Consider the following 25,313-nt stretch of genomic DNA (forward strand, 5'->3'; position numbering starts at 1 on the left):
CTGTGCCTCTGTGAGGTTCCCAGAAAAGTTAAGAGAAAAGACGAAGAAAAATTTTAAAATGTATTATTTGCTAGGTCTGTCATTTCTTGCTACATACATTGCAGAATCATTTATATTTGCTTTGTATGTTTCTAGTGTTTTTTTCTTATTACAGTCTCCTTTATCTTACTTACTGGGGTTTATACATCCAGCAATAGTGAATTATATAGATTGCTGTATTTATTTTAGGTGGGGGTCCCTTACAAAAGTTCATCTCATAAACCCCTGCTCATGTGGACCCTCTAAAAAATATAATTTTAATATTGCATTCTCATCTGTAGCCACCAGGTGGTGCAAGCAGTCTTACATTGGATGATCTGGAGTCATGGTTGGTTCTGTATTATTAGAAATGTAAATCATTTGCATATTAATAAACATAATAGTTTCATTTTATAGCCTGATCCAAATGTGAAATATAAGTTATTCCAGGCACAGCCGATTGTATGCATTTATGCTATAATAATAAACATGCCATATGTTAATCAACACTTAAAACAGTAATAGGCCTGTAAATCACAAAAAAGTACACAGTTAAATGTAAATGAAATCCATTGTAATGTACTAAACAAGTGCCATCGAATAAGAAGAATGCTGGAGGCTTGACAGTCCAGACAGCAAAAGATAAAAAAAAATAATTCATCCAGTCTGAAAACCTTTTCTCAGCGGACTTAGTCTGGCTCTTGTATAACAGGCAGGATCTGTGTGTGTGTGTTTGTGTGTTTTAGGGTTTAGATCCAATGGTTTTGGACAGGTGAAGGATGCTTTTCTTTCTTCGGCCCAGTCAGGGTGACCCAGATTGCTCTGTGTGACTCTGACGGCTGCTCGGCCTGACAGGTGCGATGAGTTTCCCACAGAGAGTTAACAAGAGAGTCAGTCTGCTCTCTCAGTAGAAGAGAGAGAGAAAGAGAAGCTTCATTAGTCTGGTGTGTCCATGAACTAATCCTGTATAATGTAACAGTGGTACCTGTTAATTAATAATTTATTTATTAATAACTTGTATTAATAAAATGCATATATTAATACGTTTAGGGATTATTAATAATGACAAAGTGAAGATGGCATCTACAATTAGATGTTCAAATTAACAACAAAAAGAAAACGACACTAAGCAAGGGATATTATTATAATTAACAATAAATTACATGAAGAAGTGCATTATGAGTTTTTTTTTAATCTTGTTCTTTTTATATTTATAAATGAAATCAGGATGAGATATATATGATGAGTTGATTCCAAAATCAGATTACTCCGTTTTTTTATTTATTCAAAACATGTTTATTATTATGTTGTCATGTTTGTATTATGTTTTATTGTGCTACTGTATTTTTTAAATAAAAAACAACTGCAGTTTGATATTAATTGGAATAAAAAACATTATATGGTTTTGGAACCAAACTCTATACACAGCAATCAGTCAAGCCCCCATATATGGTAAAGACTGTACGCTACGTCACAAATGCGTTTCCATCTCCCATTATTCGCATTTATTTACTGCATAAGTAAAAAAACACGAGTGTAAAACCACATTTTTATCCGAAATTTGCTAGTTAAGCAAACCTTTTCAAAATCGCAAAAAAAAGTTAAAACAAACAAATGCGAATTAGGTGCGTTTCCATCAAATTGTTTGAGCGAATGACGGTTGGTAACGTAGTAACCAACAGTAAACAAAACAGGGCACGCTTGAAAATGGGACAGGACTTCATGTATTCATGATGGGGCAAGTTATTACTTGATTAGCAGTGCAGCTTGTAATTGCCAAACTGAATGGTGTAAACAGAAGAAAGGATGCAGCATTTTTATGCAGGCACTAGCAGACATTGCGACGACGTCGAGACCCATAATGGTAAGATAAGAGATAACTTCAGCGAAAACAGCTGCGGTCTGTCACGTGGGTTTAATGTTCGGTACGTCAGAATTTATTCGCCAAATGCGTTTTCATCTCCTATTTTACGCATTTACTTTTTTCGCAGACATCAAAAACCACCTCAACCGAGCGTAAAAACTGTTTTGAGAATCTAGGGATTTTTAATCGAAATTTGGTGTTTCCATCACTCGTCTTTGATGCGATACTTCAAAATGCCCATAAAATCTTAGGGATGGAAACAAGGCTACTGCTCGTGAAGCAAATCTTTTCAAAATCGCAAAAAAACTAAAACAAACAAATGCAAAATAGTTGCGTTTCCATCAAGTTTGAGCGAATGGTGATATTGGTAACCTAGTAACCAACAGTAAACAAAACAAGGCACGCTTGAAAAACGGAGACAGGACTGCATGTAGTCATAATGGGGCAAGTTATTAATTCATTAGCAGTTCAGCTTGTAATTGCCAAACTAAATGCTGTGCAACGAAGAATTAATGCAGCATTTTTGATGCAGGCACTAGCAGACTTGCGACGACGTTGAGCCCCAGGCCCCCATATGTGGTAAAGACAACTTCAGCGGAAACAGCCAGACGGTCAGTTGGTTTAAAGGCGCTCTAAGCGAATAATGTGCGACGTCACTTCCTGTTGATGTTTGAACTGTTTTCAAACAGACAGAGCGTAGCTAACTCCTCCCCCTCCCCCTCCCTTCCGTGCTTTCATGAACGCGCCCAACCATAGATATGTATATAAAGGCTAGATGGCTCAAGGCGGAGTCAGCTGTGTCGTCACTTGGCGGCCATCTTAGGTCAGTGCTGCCATAGTGCTGCTCCCTGCTGCTGTGGACGGAAGGTGAGTGACATACGCCAACTAAAATGCTCGTAACTTGCTGAATTCTTGACGGATTTACAAACGGTTTGGTTTTTTACAAACGTTATTAACGTGGCTATAATTCTGGATGCTTTAACATGTTTCATGAATGTTTTATTTATTTTTAGTATACGTATTCAGTGTCATAGGTACATCTTTGACGTTTATAACAAACCAATCCGTTTGAAAATCGGTAAAAAATTAAGCAAGTTATGGTCATTTAAAAGTACCTGCATCATTAAAACTCAATGCTACGAGTGAGCGAGCGCCCTGTCCTAAGATGGCCGCCAAAATGCGGACGTTCCACTCAATTGGCCATCAGCGCGGACGAGCCATCTAGCCTTTATACATATCTATGCGCCCAACCCCCACCCCAAATCATTCTTGCCGTTTATTGGCTGGAATACTTTGTTTTGTTTTGTGCTGGCTAGGTTTGGCCATTTGTTGATATTGCCGTTTGTGAAGCCTGGGCTGTCTACAGAGATCGCGTTTTTTTACAGTTTGATCAGCGGACAGGCAGCAAGCAGATAGTGAGGAGATGTTTCCGGTATGTAACAAAAAATGTTTTATGGTCTAAAACGCTTCAATTCGCTTAGAGCACCTTTAATGTTCGGTAGGTCAGAATTTATTCGGCAAATGCGTTTGCATCTCCCATTTTTTGCATGTACTCTTTTCGCATAAATCAAAACCACCTGTAAGTGTAAAACTTTTTTTGCGAATTAAGCGATTTTTAATCGAAATTTGTCGTTTCCATCACTCGTCTTCGATGCAGTACTTCAAAATGTGCACAAAATCATGTTGACGGAAAGCAAATATTTTCAAAATTCGCATAAAAGTAAAAACAAAACAAATGCGAATTAGGTACGTCTCCATCAAGTAGTTCGAGCGAATGACTGTGGTATTGGTAACCTAGTAACCAACAGTAAACAAAACGAAGCAGGCTTGGAAAATGGAGACATGACTGCAGTCACGATGAGGCAAGGTATTAATTTAGTTATTAAAGGTAGGGTAACAGATTTGATCCTGAAACATTTTTAGTTATGCTGGTTAAAAGTCTCCTCAAATTCTGATAGCAATCACTGTGTTAAGTTGTTTAAATGTATTTGTAAAAATTTATGTCATCTGTGAAAGGCGTAGGACCAAAAAATGTTCAACAAATCATAGATTTCGGTCCGAACGGACGTTTCCTTTTATGTCCCTCATACGTAAGCGTAATTTGAATTCCCACCGCAGCGAGTCCACGCAGATACCATACGTCATCGGCGCGTTCACGTGCGCTCTGTCTGTAAACAGCGAGAACAGCAAACTTTTCTGCTGAATTGACAACCTACACAGGAGCAACAAAACTAAATGCATCTTTTATAACAACAAAAGCAAAAACTGCCTGGATCAGCAAGAGCAAAAACCCAAATTAACATCTGTAACTTTACTGCTTTACCACGAGATGCAAACAGCTACAGGAGGCAAAGGGTCTGAAAGGGTCGTTGCACTGTTTATTTTGGTAAGGACCTACGCAATATGTTTGTATTGAGATGGATTCAGATATTCAACTTTGATGAAACGTTGTGTTGCTTATGAAATTTGTGTTCGTTTTCCGGATTAGCATAACAATATAGTTACTACGTCTACACAATCGAACGTGTGCTTAAACTAATTCTGATGTAAACCAGTTGTTTTTGTTGGTTATTTTGGAAGTGTTATTCACTTTGTACTGCAAAGTTTTCTCACTGGTGAATGAGACATGAGATGTGACCGTCTGATCTGTGCGTGTTCATGTGTTTGGAAAGAGGCGTGACTTTGGATGGCGATTTGACTTGAGGGTGGGATCGGGATTTCATTGCTAGGCGGCTACCGTTAGCATTTTTCAAAATGTGTTACCCTACCTTTAATAGTGTAGCTTGTAATTACTAAATGTTGTGCACAGAAATAGAAATGAAGAGTTTTTGAGGCACTAGCTGTCAGGACTCTGCCACGAGATTCTTGTTTTATATTTGTTTTATAGTGATGGCAGGGTTCTGACAGTCTCTTGTTTCATGTGGAGGCTCATGGCCTTGTATTTTGGGTCATGTGCCTCTGGTGTCTCGTTCCTAGTCCCCGCCCCCTTGTTCTCCCTGTTAATTATTCATTATCAGTTTATCCCATTCACCTGTGTTGCCCTTGTTATCTTGTTTAGTTTTTCCCCTATTTAATCTCCTCTTGTCTTTTGTCTTGTGCTGGGTCATTGTGTACTGATGTGCATTTATTATGTTTGTTTATTCCTGTTTAAATGTTACATCAGAGTCTAGTTGATTTAGTGTTTTGTCAGTGTCTTTGAAAATCATGTTTAATGTTGTGTTGCCCCCACGTGGGCTTTTGTTTTCAGTGTTTTGTTAAATAAATGTTCAGTGACTTCCCCGACATCGTTTGCATTTGGGTTTCCTTGTTCTTCGTCCGATCCTCACACTAGCAGCAATAAGACAACGTCGAGTCCCATATATGGTAAAGACAGCGACAGCAGAAACAGCTAGACGTTCAGTCCTTTATGTTCGTTACCTCAATTTAATCGGCAAATTTGCGTTTACATCTCCCATTATTCACATATTTGCTCTTTTTTTTTTTTGGCATGATTAAAAAACCACCTCAAGCGAGTGTAAAACCCTTTTTGTGTATTAATGATTTTTTTATTCGAAATTTGGAGTTTCCCTAGCCTAGAAATCTAGACGCACCCTAGCGGCCGCAAAATATATTTGCTGCCAGGGTTTAGTCTAGGCACTCACAATACACTTAACAGCTCCAAAAACCAAAATTTGTTCAGGCCAATCACATCGTGTGTAGCGTCTGTGGGGCGGGCTTAACATGATGATGACAGAGCTGCAACGAATGGCTGCTGCTGCTGGCGAACAGCTTTCTTTTGAAGCGGCTTTGGCCGGGACTCTGGAGGACTTAGACTTATGTTTTTCTTTGAGAGAAGAGCAAATAACCCTACTGAATTCCTTTTTAAGCGAGAAAGATGTGTTTGGAGTGTTGCCGACTGGTTACGGTAACTACGTCACCTTCTTCGTTGTTCTCATTGGTCATAGCGCTATCCTATTGCGTGCAGAGGCATTTTGAGGGACAACCTTATATCCCGCCCCTTGCATTGAGCCGTTTGTGTGAAGAGTTGCCAGACCTTACATCTTGATGTAGGTCTGGCTAACCAGGCTAGAGTTTCCCCTCATTTAGCTTGGTTTCCATCCAAACGTGAATCTAATCTTTTCGAAATGTGCAAAAAAAAAAAATGCGAATTGGGTGCGTTTCCATCAAGTTGTTCAAGCAAATGAGGTTGTTTTGGTAACCTAGTAACCAACAGTAAACAAAACAAAGCACGCTTGGAAAATGAAGACATATGCAGGCACTGGGGCAAGTTATTAATTTAGGTTTTAATTTGGTTATTAATAGTGCAGCTTGTAATTACCAAACTTAATGTGCACAGAAGAAGGAATGCAGCATTTTTGATGCAGGCACTAGCAGCAAGGTGACCACGTCAAGCCCCATGGTAAAGACACATCAGCTGATACAGCTAGACGGGCAGTCCCGTGGGTTTAATGTTCGCTAATGTGGGTCTTAAATGCGTTTCCATCTCCCATTATTTACTCTTTTTTTTGCATAATTACAAAAAACACTTTATTATGTGTGTGATTCGTAATTTCAAAATATGTGTTTGACGCGTTGAGTGATCCTATGTGCATCACATGTCTTAAATAATTGCCTGCTGCAGACACGTCTAATGGCACTTTTCCATTGCATAGTACCCCAAGGTTTGGTTTAGTTTGGGTCGGGTCAGCTTACTTTTGGGAGCTTTTCCATTGGGTGCAGTACCCGATACTTTTTTCGTACCACCTTGTTCCAAGCGACCCGAGCTGATACCAAAACGTGACGCGAAAACACTGTAGATCACTGATTGGTCTGAGAAAATCGTCATTAAGCGTCATCGCTATAATGTAAAAAGATTCGCTTGCATGTATTTGTGAACGTGAGCGTCTCTTTTATCATAAACGGTTTTGATGCGTATGCAGCAGGCAATTATTTTGACAAAACACTTGATGCACATGGTTCACATGACCCAACAAACACATATTTTGAAAACACAAGCAACACACGACACTCAGAACACATGAATTTGCACCCCTCGGATGAGCAGTGACGAGCAGCCATTTGGGTCTTGTTTTCTTTTCTCCAAGGGGTGACCATGGATAGTTAAAGGGATAGTTTCGCCAAATATTTTTCAGTTATTTTAGAAAATGTTTTAGATCTTTTAGTTAATCAAATGTAAAGTTATGGGCTCCACCACGTACTTCAAGTCCAAAAAATGTGCATTTATTCTTCACAAAATAAATCCAAACGTGTCTACGATGACAAACAAAGGCCTTCTGAGGGTAATCCGCGCCGTTTTGTTGTAGAATTATCCACATTTAAAACTTTATAAACTAAAATAAGTCGTTTCCGGTAATGCTGCCATCTTAATCGCGTTCACATTCAAGATGAGAGCATACGCAGCTTACTGAGGTTTCTCTGCTGCTATTCGGTCCCCCACCGTCCGAATTTGTCATACGTCACTAAGAAAAGTGCGTACACTACGCTGATACTCTCTCCTGAATACAGAGGAGTCTAAGTTGGCGGCGTTATCATGTTATTATAAGTTTTAAATATGGATATTTCTACAACAACACAGCACGGATAATCCTCAGAAGACCTCTGTTTATCATCTTGGAGCCGTTTGGATTTCTTTGGGGGAAGGAAATATGCACATTTTTTGGACTTGAAGGAGCTGGACCCAGTAACTTTGCTATTTAGCAGCTGGAAGATATAAGACATTTTCTAAGATAACTGTAAATGTGTTTGTCTGAAAAATGATGGACATATGCATATTGGACGGCTTCGGGGTGAGTAAATCATGGGTTTAATATTATTTTTGGCCGAACTATCCCTTTAAACCTTTTTGTGAATTAAGGATTTTTTATTCGAAATGTGGCGTTTCCCTCATTCGCTATAAATGTGAATCTTTATAAAAATCGCAAAAAAAAGAAAAACAAACAAATGCGAATTAGGTGCGTTTCCATTAAGTTGTTGGTGCGAATGACAATGGTATTGGTAACCCAGTAACTAACAGTAAACAAAACAAGGCAAGCTTGGAAAATGGAGACATTTTCAATTTAAATCTAAATTAAAGACATTACCTTTTTACAAAGCATTCACATAATTTGTCTAGTAAATGTACTCATCACGCAATAGTTAGCTTGTCCGGAGCAAAGCATTCACATAACTCGTCTGGGTAATATACTTATGCCGTAATAGTTAGCCTGTCTGGTATCAACCTTATATTAAATCACAATACTGTATAACACTTTTAATACATGGGAATGGCCCCTACTCTAATCAGATTTTGTTTCTCTCTCTCTCTCCATGTCTCATCCTCGATTCTGAGGACAATCAGACAAACAGACCCAGTTCCTGCTGACATGGTTATCACACCAGTGATCTAGCCTTCCTTCTACGTGATGTCCAGCCGATGTCTGACCAACGACCATCGGCTGCCCCGTTTAATCTACTTATCTGTATAAATATTAATTCGCAAAAATGTTTATACGCTTGCATGAGGTGGTTTTTCACTTACGCGATAAAGAGATAATGAGAGATTAAATAAAGACCCTTGAGAGAAAGACAGACACAGCTGATTCTATAGAGGATAAACTATATATTAGATACTATTTTATAACATTTTATGGGAAGTAAAACATAAAAAATTATTAAGGATTTATATTTGAAATTTGGTGTTTCCATCACTCGTTTCTGATGTGATACTTCAAAATGCGCATAAAATAATGGTGATGGAAACATGGCTACTGGCAGGAGTTAATATCGTCTTTACTAGAGATTTCAGTCGGAGACGATAACTCGCGTCATCGTATACTTTGAGATTTGTAACTTTGCATATCGTCACCTTGTACTCACACACACTGACAAACCAAAGGAAATGTAAAATCATAAATCGGATAATAGAGGTCTTTAAATGTTGCTTTGCAATGAAAGGCTCCATCTTAGGTCACATATTTTTACCGCACACTGTATGTGACAGTGACTCAAAATCTCCTCATTAACTCACATTTGTTCTCAGTTTCATTCAAACAACAGCTGAGCTCTAATTGTTTCAGTTCACAGTGGCATTGGCCTCATTTCGGCCCCTATGGGTCCATGTGAGGATCTTGCGGGCTGGAGGAGATCCCGTCCTCGATGTTTCTGCTGAGCGTTTTCAACAAAGAGTTCATTCAGCGCTTAGAGAAGCGTCGGAACCAAACCCCTCATCAAATTAACATAACCACACACACACACACACACACCCTTGTTGACGGAGTCTCTGTGAGTTTATGTATTGTGGGTTGAACGTTTTCTCAGACACCGTTTCGGGTCAGAAATCAGGGCGGAGGGGGAAGGACCTGGCAACCGTTGATTTGGTGGTTCGTGTTGTTTTTGTGTGTTGAAAGAACGCCTCTCATCTACTGGCAGCCCGGTGGCGTGAAGACAAATCGCTCTGAGGTCTTTGATGTTTTGTTGTTCGGGTCTTGGGGTTTGTTCGTCAGTGACAGTGATTTAGAACCAAAGCTGAGCCAAAGCAAAGGCGGAGACCGCTGGGAAAAAAATTGACTTCCTGAGGCGCTTAGGCCGGAATTAGACCGAACGGCCATTTAGCATTGACATCTCTGCTGGATAAATGACCTTATGAATGAGTCAGATCTGTCTCGACTCAACTTTGTCTTCTGTGGACTGTATTCAAATATATATTTAGTCATAATAAATAGATTATCATGTACAATTAATGCATTGCCAGAATAACAATTTTAACCTACAAGTCAAAAATATTGGCTATAACCAGATTGTGCACTCACTTCATCATATTTCTGTTAATCCTGTGTTGAGACAGGTGACACAACTTGTATTTAAAATCCTCTATCATGACCATAAATACTACATGACCATTTGACCACACTTATAAACTGGGAAGTAGTTTGAAAGTTTGTGTTTTTTTTAAGTCAGAGAAGCTCTTATATTCATTTATTGTAGTGATGAGCGATGAAGAGGAGCAGCGCATCTTTCTCCCGCTTTGCTCATCTGAGTGATGTATTGCCTCACGTATTGTGCCCACCAGCCAAAACATCTCACCCACATGCTCACCCTGAGCCCAGACGCCTTCCTAAATCATACCTAATATGTTTGACGTCACATGTTATATGATAAAATATTATGCACAGTTAGTTTATTAATCTTGTAGACCCTTTCTTGAACATTTTCGTGTGTGCGTTTTATTCATATATAATAAGTTTCCCTGAACGAGACTCAGACTAAATCTGATCACGCATTTCAGCATCCGCTGTAAACGTGTCCTATATAAGATTACGTTGCTTATCTTCCTCTGCCACCCGCTGAAATGAGACTGTGGACCAAAAATTGTGTTTAATAAGATTCGGAGTGCTGTGATGTTCTTTCCAAAGGCGAAAAATCTTCTGAAAGAAAGCTAAGGGATGCTTGTCTATGCTAAACTTACCGTCACAGTTCTGGGTGGTTGCTAGGGAGTTGCTATGCGAGGTGATTTAAGTTTTAGTGTGTTGCTGTACAATACTTCACAGTGCCATAGAAGAACCATTTTTGGCTGAATGGTTCTTTGAGGAACCAAAATTTAAAGGTGTAGTGTGTAGATTTTAGCAGTATCTAGTAAGATTGCACCTCTCCCTTTGGAAACACACATAGAGAAGCTACAGTAGCTGCCACAGGACATACATGTCATCGTCTGAAACAACATGGAGACGAAACACACTCAGTTTGTCCGTTTAGGGCTACTGTAGTAGGCGACTTCCATGTAAGAAGATTCAAAATGTATGTAGATAGTAATGGCTCATTTTAAGGTCATAAAACATAATGGTTCATTAAGTAAGGTCTTTATACACCACTGAAAACATAGTTATGTATATTATATTGCATTTCTGTCAAAATGTGCTCATAAAATTTACACACTGCACCTTTAAAGGGATAGTTCGGCCAAAAATGATATTAAACCCATGATTTACTCACCCCCAAGCTGTCCAAGTTGCATATGTCCATCGTTTTTCAGACAGGATATTTTAGAAAATGTTTTAGATCTTTCAGTTGATTAAATGTAATGTTACAGGGTCCACGACCTTCAAGTCCAAAAAAAGTGCGTCCATCCTTCACAAATTAAATCCAAACGGCTCCAGGATGATAAACAAATGTCTTCTGAGGGTAATCCGGACAGTGTTGTTGTAGAAATATCCATATTTAAAACTTTATTAACAAAAATAACTACCTTCCGGTAGCGCCGCCATCTTAGTCGCGTCCGCATTCAGGATGAGAGCTTACGCAGCCTACGGAGGCTACTCTGCTGCTGCTCTGTGCCCCCGCCCTCCGAATTTGTCATACGTCACTAAGAAAAGTGCGTACACTACGCTAATACTCTCTCCTGAATACAGAGGAGTCTAAGATGGCAGCGCTACCGGAAGGTATTTATTTTCGTTAATAAAGTTTTAAATATGGATATTTCTACAACAACACCGCGCGGATTACCCTCAGAAGACCTTTGTTTATCATCCTGGAGCCGTTTGGATTTAATTTGTGAAGGATGGACGCACTTTTTTTGGACTTGAAGGTCGTGGACCCTGTAACATTACATTTAATCAACTGAAAGATCTAAAACATTTTCTAAAATATCCGAAAATGTGTTTGTCTGAAAAACGATGGACATATGCAACTCGGACAGCTTGGGGGTGAGTAAATCATGGGTTTAATATCATTTTTGGCCGAACTATCCCTTTAAGAGTGTAATCTGTATGGTTGTGTGTGTCAGTGATGTTTTCAATATTCGTAAACAGTGAGAGTCGAAAAGATGTTCGTTTTTAATTTTTATTACAGTTTTTGTTTGCAGTACACATATTTGCACACGAAAGAGCGACAGAAATCAATTGAATGAAGATAACAGTCACGGATGATATTGAACTGGAGCAATATACAGATCGCAGTCAATCCCACAATGCACTGCAAGACTGCATGGTGACACTCTGACATGCATGAATGCTTTATTTCTTGGATGTGAAATGGAGGAATGTTGGGTTGCGTTATTTATGGTCATCTGTGGAACCGCTGTAACCTCATTCTCGAACGTAAATCCGCGTACAAACCACGTCATCGGCCCCAAAGATCTGCGAAAGAAAAGAAAGATTTTTTCACTATCGGATAAAAGTTAATTGCGCTTTTCTATGCAAAACACAAGTGGTTGCTAGGGTGTTGCTAAGGTATTCTGAATGTTTGCTACACTGAAAAAATAAGCTGGATTTACTAAAAATATATATATATAGTGCATAATTTTTGCACCCACTTTTTTAAGTAAGTGTTACATGAAATTTTAAGCAATTGCATTTTTTAAGTAAGTTTCACATGTAATATTAAGCAGGTTAAGCTTATATTTTTTTTAAGGAATTGCTTAAAATTCCATGAGAAACTTGCTTAAAAAGAGGGACGCAAAAATTATGCACTATATCTTTTAGTAAATCGAGCAAATTATTTTTATAGGTGGATGTGTACCTTGTTGCATTTACATTTTTTAAGTTTAATCAACTTGAATTAAATTTACTAGCCAAGAAAGTTGAAATTAACTGTACATTTAAGTTGATTAAACTTAAACATTTTAGTGCAACAAGGAATCTTTAACAGTGTTATTTTTTGTATAATATTCTGCAGTTTAAATCCAGGACAGGTCCATACTTTTCTTACTGTAAAAAAGCTGCTTAACAAGCAAGGAAGGGTATGTTCTTGTCATCTTTGTAATAGATCAGTTGAGCAGTATGTTGTCTTGATGAGAAAAAAAACACAATCAGAGTCTCAGTTAATTTCTTTCATGCTTTGTCTTATTAAAAACGTGTCCTAGATTCACAGCAGAACTCAAAGACTATCACTGCTGAATTATGGGATTGTTGTTCTGTCAAACTTAAGCTCTATATTCACTCACAAACCCGTGGGAATTTTCAGACAGCTTGAATGAGGGCGGCTTTGATTTGGGTCGGACCCGCATTTGTTTTGGACGATTTTTCAACATTCCTGTGTGTTCAGGCTCAAGGTTGCAAAGCTTGGGAATTTTGGAATATTCCAAGTTGGACACTTAAAGAATTAAAAGAAATCATTCTGAAAATGTCGGTAATTTTAAAAAGCTGCATCACATACAAACATTAGCTTCCTCGACATCAGACTCATCTTCATCGGTTTGCAAAAATTCCCATATATTCATGTGTAATTACCATGGAAAGTTTACAAAATTCCCAGAATTTTGCAACCCTTCTCATAACCATCTTATTTTACTGCTCAACTTGAATTTCTGCCATGTATTACGGCAGGACATCAGCTCAATATGTGCACCAAATATGTTTTTGTCATTAAGATAGCCTAAGATAATGTTACACCCATGCCATCCCGAATTTGTTTCTACGTTTGTGTTGCAGGACGTATTGCTGTATGTGCTTTATTAAGTGTCAGATATCTTTAGAGTAGGGCTGTCAAAAGATTAATCGCGATTAATCGCATACAAAATAAAAGTTTGTTTTTGCATAATATGTGTGTGCACTGTGTTTAATTATTTTGTATATATAAATATACACACATGCATGTATGTATTTAAGAAACTTTTACATATTTATTATAACTTTTACATATATAAGGTATATAAAATTTTGATTTAGATATATTTTATATTATATATATAGATTATATTATATATAGATTACATACATTCATCTTTTGACAGCCCTACTTTAGAGATGATAAATACTTTCAAAAGCTAGTAAGGACACCTTGAGTGTTTGTGTCACATGAGAAAAGCGTGAGAAAAGATCTGTGAGCTACAAAAATGTATTCGCTCCATTAAATGCTCACACCCAATGTTTCTCTCTCTCTGTCTCTAAACACTAAGATGTATGGGAAAAAATCCATAAGTTGTTTCCTGCTTGAAATCATAAACATGATTACAATGCACTCTCATTAGTACACTGCCATGTTAAGTATGCACTGAGTTGTTTCAATATACACACAAGTCATTCTATAGTTACACTGCAAAAAATGACTTTCTTACTTAGTATTTTTGTCTTGTTTTCAGTAGAAATATCTAAAAATTCTTAAATTAAGATGCTTTTTCTTGATAAGCAAAATTACCTAAGTAAATAAGTCTAGTTTTAAGACAAATAATATACAATTTTAGTGAAATTGTCCTTAAAAACAAGCAAAATTATCTGCCAACGGGGTGAGAAAAAAATTGTGAAATAAGATTTCGTTTTTCTTAAACACTTAATTCAAGTAAAATTTTCTCACCCCATTGGCAGATAATTTTTGTTTGTTTTAAGCACAAATTCACTTAAATTGTATATTTTTTGTCTAAAAATTTGTATTATTTTCTTAGGTTATTTTTCTCATCAAGAAAATACATCTTGATTTAAGAATTTTTAGATATTTCTACTGAAAACAAGACAAAAATAATAAGTAAGAAAGTCATTTTTTGCAGTGTAGGGGTACATTTCAGCCAAAAAGTGAGAACATCTGTATTCTATTTTGATAAATAAACTAGTTGGTTGAGTATTATATCCCCCTAATGTTCTAAATTGATTATTTGGCAAGCTTAAGCTCTAATGACTTAAGTATGGTTATGAAAATGAACATTTGATTCATTATTTTGTCAACAGTGTTACGGACAAATGCTGCGTCATTTGAAACATGAATTAATTATCACATGTTTGATAACACATTTGTTTTTAAGGTTTTCAAGTAGAGTTTTTGAGGTTTTTTGTCCAACTGATTAAAAAATATAATTTGGCCACTTCATAATGGGCGTTCCAAGGAATGCTATCAAGAAGGATGACACTTCTCTTCCACATAAATTTTGTGTTATTCACCATTCCTCCATCTACAGAGAAATCCCCATCTGTTTTTCCGATAGTTTAGTTCACATTTAAAAGATTTATGACATAAAAACCACACATAACACAGCTGACAGACAAAGTTACACAGGACACATTAGAAGTTTTAAAGAGAGCCCTATACTGGCGCTGTTTCTCAGCAGCAGATAAACCCATCTCCATAAAACACAAATCAAATTATTTCAAATCATGAAGTCATATTGAATTTATAAATCAAATCCTTGTGTTTATGAACTCAGTATCCATAAAGCATTTTAAACACACATATTATAATAATGAATATTATTATAAATGGAAATAAAGTTTTATAATGCACTTCAAGTTGTAAGGACTCATAAAATAACATCCTAACAATATCAGTCATGACTAATCAGAAATATTATTATGTCAAATCTATAAGATTATATAGGTTTAAGTCAATTATGAGAAAAATGCTGTATGCTTTATAAACCTTGACAAATGTTAATATAATATAATGTTATGGATACTGGGTTATAGAAAGTGTGGTCGTGAGATTATGCAAATTATGGTTTAAGACAATTCCTATGTAACTCCTGTGTAAAGACATAAGTTGGTGAATTTTTTTATCAACAACACTCAATGTGAGCATAAATTTGTCAATAAAAACAATACATTGTCAATCGTGTTTATCATTGTCAACTGTGTTACAGTAACACAGTTGACATGTAACACAGTTGACATTACAGGGACATGTTAGGGCCTTGTGCAAACTTCTGACCTTAATTAACTTATGTTTTTATATTCTTTCTCTACATATTTATAAATATAGCATGTGACGCAAGTTTTCTACAACATTCTGATAACACAGTTGACAGTCAATCAATCTACTCTATGTGCAGACAATAATATAGATATATAATATTTAAGAGGAGAAGTTATGACTAACAACACCGTCTTCAAATTTTCCTCTAAAAAGGGAAAAGACATCCCTTGATGTTGGACTTGTGACTTTGGAACAAACCATTGCTGATTTATAGGGGGGTTTATTGGGAGTAACACAGGTGACACTGATTTCTCGGACACACAAAAAATGTTAAAACACATTTCTCAAAATTTTTAACAAATATTTATTAAAAATATATATAAAGATATATAAAAGTATTTTAGAGCTAATCTGAAGAACAAAACCACACATTAACCAAATCGGACCGCACAAAAACAACAAGTTCCAGTATAAAATATTTTTGTAAGATAAAAGATGGATATGTGTTAGATTTTTGTATTAAACGAATTAGAAAAGTCCCCTGATATAAAAGTGATTTGATATAAAAATATATCAAGAAACGTGTATTTTAGGAGCAAAACCACACATTTCTCAAACCGGACCGCACAAAAGCAGCAAATTCCAGAAGAAAATATGGCATTTTGTAAGATAAAAGATGGATATGTCTTAGATTTTTTGTATTAAAAGATTAGAAAAGTCCCCTGATATAAAAGTGATTATTGCTTGACGTGAAAAGTAATTCAAATTGATAATAAAGTGCATGGACGTGATATTTACCCCTAATTAGAATCACACATATAGTAAAAAAAATGATACTATAAAACAAACTTATATGCATATGTGGGTCTCACCAAGATGAGTTCATCTCCACGTAGCTCTCTGCTCCAGTACGTCACAGGTCCATCTCCATTCACCAGCCTCTGTTTGCAGTAGATTTTATTTTCTGTCTCCCATGTGGGAAAGCTCTACAGAAGACCCAGACACATAAAGCAGGAGAGCGCTCCATTAAACAGAGACAGAGATCAGACTCTGGGTTCATTAATGTAATAAAGTGTGTTTGTGTGTGCGAGGGCACTGATAAATGAACATGCGGCGAAACGGCGTCAGCGATCAGACATCATCCGTTTCTTTCTCTCTCGGGCCTCAGGCACTAAACTCATTTAAACGGCTTGCTCGAAAACTCCCTGCATACAGCATCATGACATCCTCATTCATCTTGAGTACAGAAGTTTGAAATAAGAAAAAACAACAGATTTTTTTGTTTCTATCACATGGTGTTGTTTTACCAAACACCTACTTGTCTTGTTTTTTCTCCGTTCGTCTCTCTGATGATCATTTTAGTTTCTGTTTTTTGCCCTGCGGCAGGTGAGCGGTCTCTATAGCAACCAAATGACTGGATTACTTTCAGTCTGTGATGTCTCAACAGGACAACTGGGGTATAAATGCCACCCAGTCGTGTGAAAACCCCATTGTTAAAGTCATTGTTAAGTGATTAACTGTTTTCTACATGAAATCATAATGTAAACAACATTCTATCATCTTGATATATTTAATATTGATTGAGTCAAAGATTGAAAGCGATGTGAAATAAAACTAAGTAGTTTTATGTGGCAAGTATATTGTTTAAACCAGTGGTTCCCAAACTTTTTCAGCGTGCGGCCCCCTTGTGTACAGTGCATTTTTTCGCGGCCCCCCAAAAGAAAATTTATTGCATAAAATTTAAAAATTTAATATTTTAATTAAACAAAACATATAAAATTATACCTAGTAGTGCTGTTGGTTAGTTGGCTTATTATTTTTTAGGTTTAATTACACAGAATTCATGATAAATTAATGTACTTTAAAAAATGTCATAAAACTGGGGCCCCCCTGGCACCATCTCGCGGCCCCCAATTTGAAAACCCCTGGTTTAAACTATAACAGCTTAATGCGATGTTAAAATTAACCATCATAAGCCCAGATTTTCTGCTTTACGTTAGAGTTCTGCGGGGGTCAAAATGACCCCAGAAATTAAAAGAGTAATTAGAAAAAGTATATCAATTTTTAATATATCTATATTTTTACTTCCCATCTATACGTTAATGCTGTGTTTTTTGGGAGATATTAAGTACTTTTGTACCTGTTTTACACTAAATTCCTCAACTACACCATTAGATCACATGTAAAATATCACATTTTTATGAAAAATTCACATAAATTATGATCTAAATTTGATTTAAATTGTTTTTAGATATTGATCTAGATGTTATGTGTTGAAATCGGCCATCTGGTGTTTAGAAAAAAAAACATAAAAGAATTACAGTTTATGAAATAAACTAGACCATAGAGACCCATTCATTTCACTGGATGTGGCCAACTGCTCACATCACTACTTTAGTAATACAATTTGGGAATTTATATAAATAAAGATTAGAAAGGACATTAAAAATAAATATTATTTCAAATAGTAGAATTTTTGTAGTTTTTGATGCATTTTAAAATGTTTGTTTTTACAAAATGCCACAGAAATTTGACCGAATGTAAGTATATGTGTTTTTGTGTGCATGTGTGATTGAGCATGTCTTTTCTATATTGCGTTTCTGCTCTAGTACCAGGCCTTTTTTTCTGTGTTGAAATTTTCAGATTTATTCAGGATGCATTGATTTTTTTTTTTTTACAAATATAAACGAAACATTTTTTTTGAATTTCCCCTTCATTTTTAATTGGGGTCATTTGAACCCCCAAGGGCATTTTTTGGTAATATTTTTTTACACATCTTCAGAACGACCGAATCAAGCCCAGTTTTTTATATGAATATGGACAGATAGTCTTGAAAAGACCCACTTTGATGAAAGGAAACATTTTTTAAATAAAGAAATGTGGCTTTGGGGTCAGATTGATCCCAAGGGACTTATAAGGGTTAAATCAAAAATTGATAGCTAAGAAAATCACAGATGAGATATCTTTAATAGATGTTATTTTTCCTAGACATCAATTAAGCGGAGATCAAATAGAAACTTTTGTCCGAGTCACCTCAAATATTTGTCCTGATAAAAGACAAAAATAACACAAACGTCTCTTAACAATGTCACAAACTAAGCTCATAATAGCCAAGTCTGCAATCTAAAGTCAAGATTATTGAAGATTTCAATATGAATTGAAACATTTCTCATCATATTTACCCCAAAACCAGATTATCACTGTAAAAAAAAATCTGTAAAAAATTACAGTATTACTGCCGGTTGTTTGCTGTAGATTTAAATGTATGTTATTATTTACTGGCAACAGTTTGTTCAAACAGCTTTGCATGACGCTGTTATTTTATAGTTTTATTCTGTAAAGACAAAGACTTGTTCATGTTTAATGTTCATTTAACTTTGAACAAACTGTTGCCTGTAAATAACATACATTTAAATCTACAGTAAGTTACTGGCAAACAGCTGCATGATACAGCAAATTTTTTAAAACGCATCTCCATAATTTTAATGTAGGCCTATAACACCATTGCCTCATTAATTTCTATTTTATCTCGGAGATACATTTGAGACTAAGTTGATACTAAAATGAAAGCAAGTCAGCTAAAATCGGATTTACTGCTTAGTAAAAATGTGCTCAGCATGATACAGCTCTCTCTCTCTCTCTCTCTCTCTCTCTCTCTCTCTCTCTCTCTCTCTCTCTCTCTCTCTCTCTCTCTCTCTCTCTCTCTCTCTCTCTCTCACAAACATTTGCTTTTATATCATGTTTTTTCATGTATTTTCTCACATCTAACATTGAATGTTGGTCTCTTTATTAAGACATTTTTATTGTATTTTCAACCACAATGTCATTTCAATGTTAGCTTCAGAAAACACTTTAGGATGTCTCAACACATACACGGTTTAAGACGAGACACATGAGTCTCAGGGGCTGGGAGACTCCCAAATAAAACCCCCACCCACCCGCTGCTGTCTGTTTCACAACAAAATGAGGTCAGATCCCTCTGTATACACCCCTGCTTTCTGTCTGTCTTTCTGTTAGGATAAAACTAAGCCATTTCCATGAGTAGTAAAATCTTTTCCTTATAAAATAAATAAATAAATGAAGACTTGATGAATCGTAGTAATAAACAATTCTGCATCTAGGTTATTGCATGGTCTTTGATTGAAAAAGATGTTGAGTTTTTCCAGTTATTACCAAGAGTATTAGAAGAACAGCAGCTGTTTCATAAACAGCTTATATAAGAGACCATTTTTTGCGTTAATGTATATAATGTAATTTAAATCTTATATGTTCATCATCGCTGGGTTTACTCCAGAAACAACACTTTTGTAGCTTTCATATACAACAACAACGCAAGAAGTCACCTGCTGCTGAGCTCTGGAGGTTTCAATTTCTTCCAATTTCTCTCAGTAAAAAAATCATCAGTTCTTTTCGAGTTACAGCAGGGTGGACCTCAACTGATCGCACATAGACAAAAACACAAAATCTGTACCTACGCAAATTAATTAGTTGCTAATTTGTCCTGATGAATGCAAGGCGATGCTGTGTAACTGTGAAGTAATGGAAATCTACATAAACGTGTTTGGGGTCTAACTACCTAAATCAGTCACTGAGAAAAACAACAGCTGTACCTGTCCAACACTTTGAAGGGTGCTCAATATAATGATAGAAGAAATTAACACAAGCTGTCCCTGGGGCTGTATATCCTTTAAAAGGTTGAAATATCTACCGTTTAGGTACAGATGTGTATACATTTGGTTCCAATATGTACCATTGATATATGATAATATGAACACTTTAGGTGCAAAGCTGAAGTTTTTGAGAAGTACACCCTTTGCAAATATGTTGACAATTCGAATCATATAACAGCATTTGATTCAAAGCAAATTAATAGATAAACTAGCAAGACTATAGAGAGGTACAAGATTACGTAATGCAGCATGAAGTTAAAACAACTTAGTTTTGAAAGTCAGTTCAACCCAATATTTTAAGTTGTGGCTTGTGAAAAGTTGACATAAAATCAAGTTAAAGTAAAATAAAAATATATGTTGATTTAACAAAAACGCTGCATATTTTTTACAGTGTATGAATGAATTGCTTCCAGAAAGCTTTGCTAGTTTTATACACTAAAAAATTGTGGTGCCCTGTGCAATGAAACTGGCCTCCAAGTCCAAGCTGATCTTATGGCAAGTCGTGTTATAATCACGGAAAATTAGATTAATTTATTTGTGTCCATGTGAGTCGCACAAATTTCTGTAAATAGTTTTTTGTGTTTGTGGCACGACTTTTTTTCATGGCATTTTATGTATTGTTTTCTAATTTTTTTCCTATCTTGTACTTGTTGTCGCTTGGAGTTGGGGTTAAATTTAGGGTTTGGGTAAGGATGTTATGTATTGGTTTTTACATGTTTTTCTTTCGCTTTTAAAACTATTATTGCCTGGAGTTGGGGTTAGAGTTGGGGTTTGGTTAGGATGTCTAAAAATTTTACAGAAAATGTTTCTAACCCCAACCCCAAGCGACAATGGTAAGAAAATGGGGGAAAAAAACAATGAGAAAACAATATATAAAATGCCACGAAGAATAAAATGGTGCAATGTGCATGAAAAACTATTTATAAAAATTTGTGCGACTGACACGAAAAAGACATTCGTGCTCAAGGCACGAAAAAATGCTGAATTGAGTTGAAGTAATGAAAAATTTAAAATGGTAAAAATGTGTAAAACATTAGTAAAATAGTAATTTGAAATGACTTGTAAAGCCTATTTGATTGTACACTGGTAAATATTTATTTAGACAGTACAGTAACTTACTGTAGATTTAAATGTATGTTATTTACTGGCAACAGTTTTTTCAAAGTTAAATGAACATTAAACATTAACAAGTCTTTACAGAGTAAAACTAAAATAACAGCATCATGCAAAGCATTCTGGAAAATAAAATCTGAATGATAAAATAGAAAAAGTTAATAAGGATTTCTGGTTCCCACTATTTTATAGTTTTATTCTGTAAAGACAAAGATTTGTTAATTTTTAATGTTCATTTATTTGGTAAAAAACATACATTTAAATCTACAGTAAGTTACTGGCAAACACCTGCATAACTACAGCAATTTTTACAGTTAAAAATTTAATCCAGCAAAAAAAACTTTTTACAGTAAATTATGTCAATGGTTTGTGTTATTTTACTGTAAATTACTACTGTAATTTAAAATCAAATGCAATATAGCTCATTTCAAGTAGGTTGCAGAATTAATGGATCTTCATTCAATTTGAATCACATGAATACAGTTTATAATCAAAAATAAGCAGACTTATTGCTTTTACTTATATTATCATTTAGATGTATCTCAGATGTTTTATGCGTCATCTAATAATCATTTTCTTTTTTAAGTTGATTGTAAATGCCATTTTGGTTTGATGTTTTATTTTTTTGGAGCGTCCGTATACTCCTCCATTAACTGATCTGAGATCCGATGAGTTGTCTTATAGTCTTTCTAAGGTCTAGATTAGAGGATCGTGTTCCTGAATCAATAAAGACTCACTTTACATTTCCTGCCGTCCACAGTCTCCTCATCAAACTCCTCTCCGACGGTAAAGTTGATTTCGGTGGTGCGTACGGTGGTGGAGGTCTTGATGTAAAACTGCTCTCCGTCCTGACGGATTTCAACGTGCGGTTTGGCAGCTGCAGCGCCGGCCACTTTACGCAGCATTGCATTCACACCTAAAAAAGCACAGAGGCCATTTGACCACTTGTGACCTTAATAGTGAACACTACTGAGCTCATCCAATAGTAATAGACTGGACAGCATACACACGTATAAGCTTTTAAACAATGTAGATCATTATTAACATTGTAAATGCAAAATATGTATAATATACACTCTCAGAAATAAAGGTTTAAAAGCTGTCACTGGGGCAGTACCTAAGGCGTGCATGTACCTAAGGTACCTATATACCTAAAGCGTGCATATTGGAACCTCAAGCAGGGGTTCCCAAACTTTTTCCATACACTGTAAACATTTACTTGCTGCCTTAAATTGTTTAGTTTAATCAGATTTACTAGTCATTTTAACTTATTTTAATTTATCTTATCAAGAGATTAGTTGCTACAACTTGAAATATAATATATATGAAATCGACATATTTCAACTATATTTTATAATTATTACAACAACTCATCTGAGTCAAGATAAATAATAGTAAGTAAAAAAAACTTGTAAATTTGAGTTAATTAAACAAAAAAAATTTAAGGCAAATATTTTTTACCGTATACCGACACCCAGCAACATATTTTTTAATGTAAATTGAAAAATTTATAAATGAAATGTAAGTTTAATTGCAGTATCAAAATAACTTATGGTATTACACACTGTAAAAAATGATGATAAATCAATATATATATTTTTATCCAACTTTAACTTAAAACAATTTCAACTTTTTTTAAGTCTAAATTTAAAATGGTAGGTTGAATTACCTTCATGCTGCACTTTTTTTAAAGTGCAAGCGACTTTGCACGACCCTCCTTATCCCACCGTGCGACCCAAAAGTCAATCTTAACCACAGTTTAAAAACCCTTGCCTCAAAGTATATACATTTGTACCCAAATATTATATATTTGAACTTTAAAAAGGGTACCGACAGCTACAGTTTTTTTTCTGAGAGTGTATAGTGTGCAACTTTCGGGTTAGTGTATCCAAATACTGTTTCAGAGATGTTCGAATGGTGTACTGTCCAATAGATGTGCATACGTAAAAAAAACATAAACAGTGACGAAGCCTATGTGAACAAAAGGAGCAACAATGGCAGACTGTTTAACTGGACACTTAAATGTATAAAACATTATATAAAATATGTAAATTTCAAGTTACTCGTATGGCATAAGCTGAATCTGAACAGAAAAAAATAAAAAAAATAAAACTGTACCAAATATGACCCTCGATTCTAATTTAACATAATACCATGTTTGCCGTTCTCTTAAATTACATATTAAATTATATTAAATTATAATGTCTTCTAAAAAGTTTGTTTTCAAATGTCTGTCATGCCCAGCAATTACTGGAGGACTTCTGAAGATGAATTTATTCCAATTTTTCCCTTTGGTTTGGATCATATTCATCAGATTTTATCTCTGTTCAACACCAGACTCTCTCTCTCTCAACAGATACAACTGTGAGCATTGGCACATTAACAGAAGTCTAAAACCGGCCATAATAATCATGAAATATAATTTACACATTTCCATTTGATAGACGCATTTATTTACAGTGCATTACAAGGTATACATTTTTATATCACTATGTGTTTTTTCCTGAGATCAAACCCACAACATTTTGCTCTGCTAACGCTAGAGGAATATAATAAAGAAAAAGAAAAGAAATAAATTATTGTACAAATGTGTGACCGCTTAATACAGAACATTGTAAACTTTTCATCTCTTCAAATAAGATCTCATCATCTCTCAACTATCCTCACACTGGTCAAGATACCAAACATTTTTAAGAAAACCTCGATATATATTGAGTATATTTTAATATATTGAGATTTTAATATAAAAACATTATCTGAGCTGTATGTCAAATGTCTCATTCTGCCTATCTAGGACAAAGTAAATACCTCATTTAAATATATCTCCATTGAGCTATAAAACGGCATCAAAATGTGTCACATCATCACGTTCAGAGTTTTGCTCCATGCTGCCTTCTTTTCGGATTGTTCTGACACGGCAGGCTTGTGAATATAAGCACACTTCTCCGTCTTTCATTCTGTCTATAAGGTAAGTTTATCAGTTATGTGACCCACTTCAATAAATGTGAATAATTTGCTCACTACACACAATCTCCCATTCTGCAACACAGTGATGTCTTTCTCAAGAGCCTGAAACATCTGTCCAAGCCTCTCTTGATCCTAACATGAACACCTGGAGAGATAACAGATAAAATAAAATATTACCGAGAGCTTTCAGAAGTTCATCGAAATTCTCACTGCTCCTCATCTTCCAGGTGCCGGCGAAGTTGGGATGCATTTTGATCTTCGGATTGTCCTGCTCTCTCTCTCTCCCTCTCTTCTTCTTCTTCGCCTTTTCTACTCTTGCTCTTTTCCTTTGTGCTTGCCTGACGACTTCTGTTCTTACTCACCCTCCCACTTGTCTTAACTGACTCTCTCTCTCTCTCTCTCTCTCTCTCTCTCTCTCTCTCTCTCTCTCTCTCTCTCTCTCTCTTCTCTCTCTCTTGTTCTCCCGCCCCCTGGCAGTGCCACTGTCTCACTCTTCAGACTGCGTCACCCGACAACCTGTTCCAGCATCAGTCACAAACCCACCCCTGATGTGTTCCTCCCTCATTAGTACATCCATGTGCTGTGCATCCCCATGTTATCCTCCAGTATTTTGAAAGCTGTGTTTCTGTCACATGTCCACTGATCTAAGATACACACTTGAAACAGTGATATGATCACAACACAGGTGAGATGTTTGAAAAGTTGGTTGTATATGTTCACAATTATAAATACAGTATGTTGAAATACGTCTGTATGTCTATGTCGCTATTTTAATGTGGAAATAGAGATTTATTAGCTCTTTAAAAACACGGAAATTAGTATTAAGGTTAACATTACATAACATCCTATGGTCCGATGCTATATGCCATCTTAAACTATTTTTAAAAAACGTTGTCGACTTATTGATTATTATAGCCATATTTATTAAAGGGGTCATATATTATGAGATTTTTTTAAGATGTAAAAAGTCTTCGGTGTCCCCAGAGTGCGCATGTGAAGTTTAAGCTCAAAATGCCTCATATAATTCATTATAGCATTTTAAAATTGCCACTTCGTAGTTGTGAGCAAAAAGTTGTGTCCTTTAAAATGCA

At 35.7% G+C, this 25,313-nt stretch overlaps 1 protein-coding gene across 2 annotated transcripts; it reads right to left on the reverse strand.

Moving 5' to 3' along the window:
• Positions 1–11,681: 11,681 nt before the first annotated feature.
• Positions 11,682–24,569, reverse strand: crabp1a (cellular retinoic acid binding protein 1a). 2 transcript variants are annotated; one of them, XM_065297750.2, is made up of 4 exons: positions 24,400–24,568; positions 21,993–22,171; positions 16,345–16,458; positions 11,682–11,991 (listed from the first exon to the last, which is right to left on the reverse strand). In XM_065297750.2, the coding sequence occupies exons 1-4, from the start codon at positions 24,470–24,472 to the stop codon at positions 11,941–11,943; spliced, it is 417 nt and encodes a 138-aa protein (XP_065153822.1). In that variant the 5' UTR covers positions 24,473–24,568; the 3' UTR covers positions 11,682–11,940. The 2 variants fall into 2 exon arrangements, with proteins under 2 accessions (XP_065153822.1, XP_073669423.1); XM_073813322.1 differs by lacking the exon at positions 11,682–11,991 and adding an exon at positions 12,569–12,640 and having other exon boundaries at positions 24,400–24,569.
• Positions 24,570–25,313: the final 744 nt, after the last annotated feature.

Source organism: Paramisgurnus dabryanus, chromosome 23 (genome assembly GCF_030506205.2).
Source record: "Paramisgurnus dabryanus chromosome 23, PD_genome_1.1, whole genome shotgun sequence".
NCBI lineage: Eukaryota > Metazoa > Chordata > Actinopteri > Cypriniformes > Cobitidae > Paramisgurnus > Paramisgurnus dabryanus.

Coding starts and splice junctions, on each gene's coding strand:
- crabp1a (XM_065297750.2), bottom strand. CDS start 24,472: ATGCATCCCAACTTCGCCGGCACCTGGAAGATGAGGAGCAGTGAGAAT. Junction 22,172..24,399: donor TGAACTTCTGAAAGCTCTCG/GTAATATTTTAT, acceptor GTGCTTTTTTAG/GTGTGAATGCAATGCTGCGT. Junction 11,992..16,344: donor GTGGAGATGAACTCATCTTG/GTGAGACCCACA, acceptor TTTCTTTCGCAG/ATCTTTGGGGCCGATGACGT.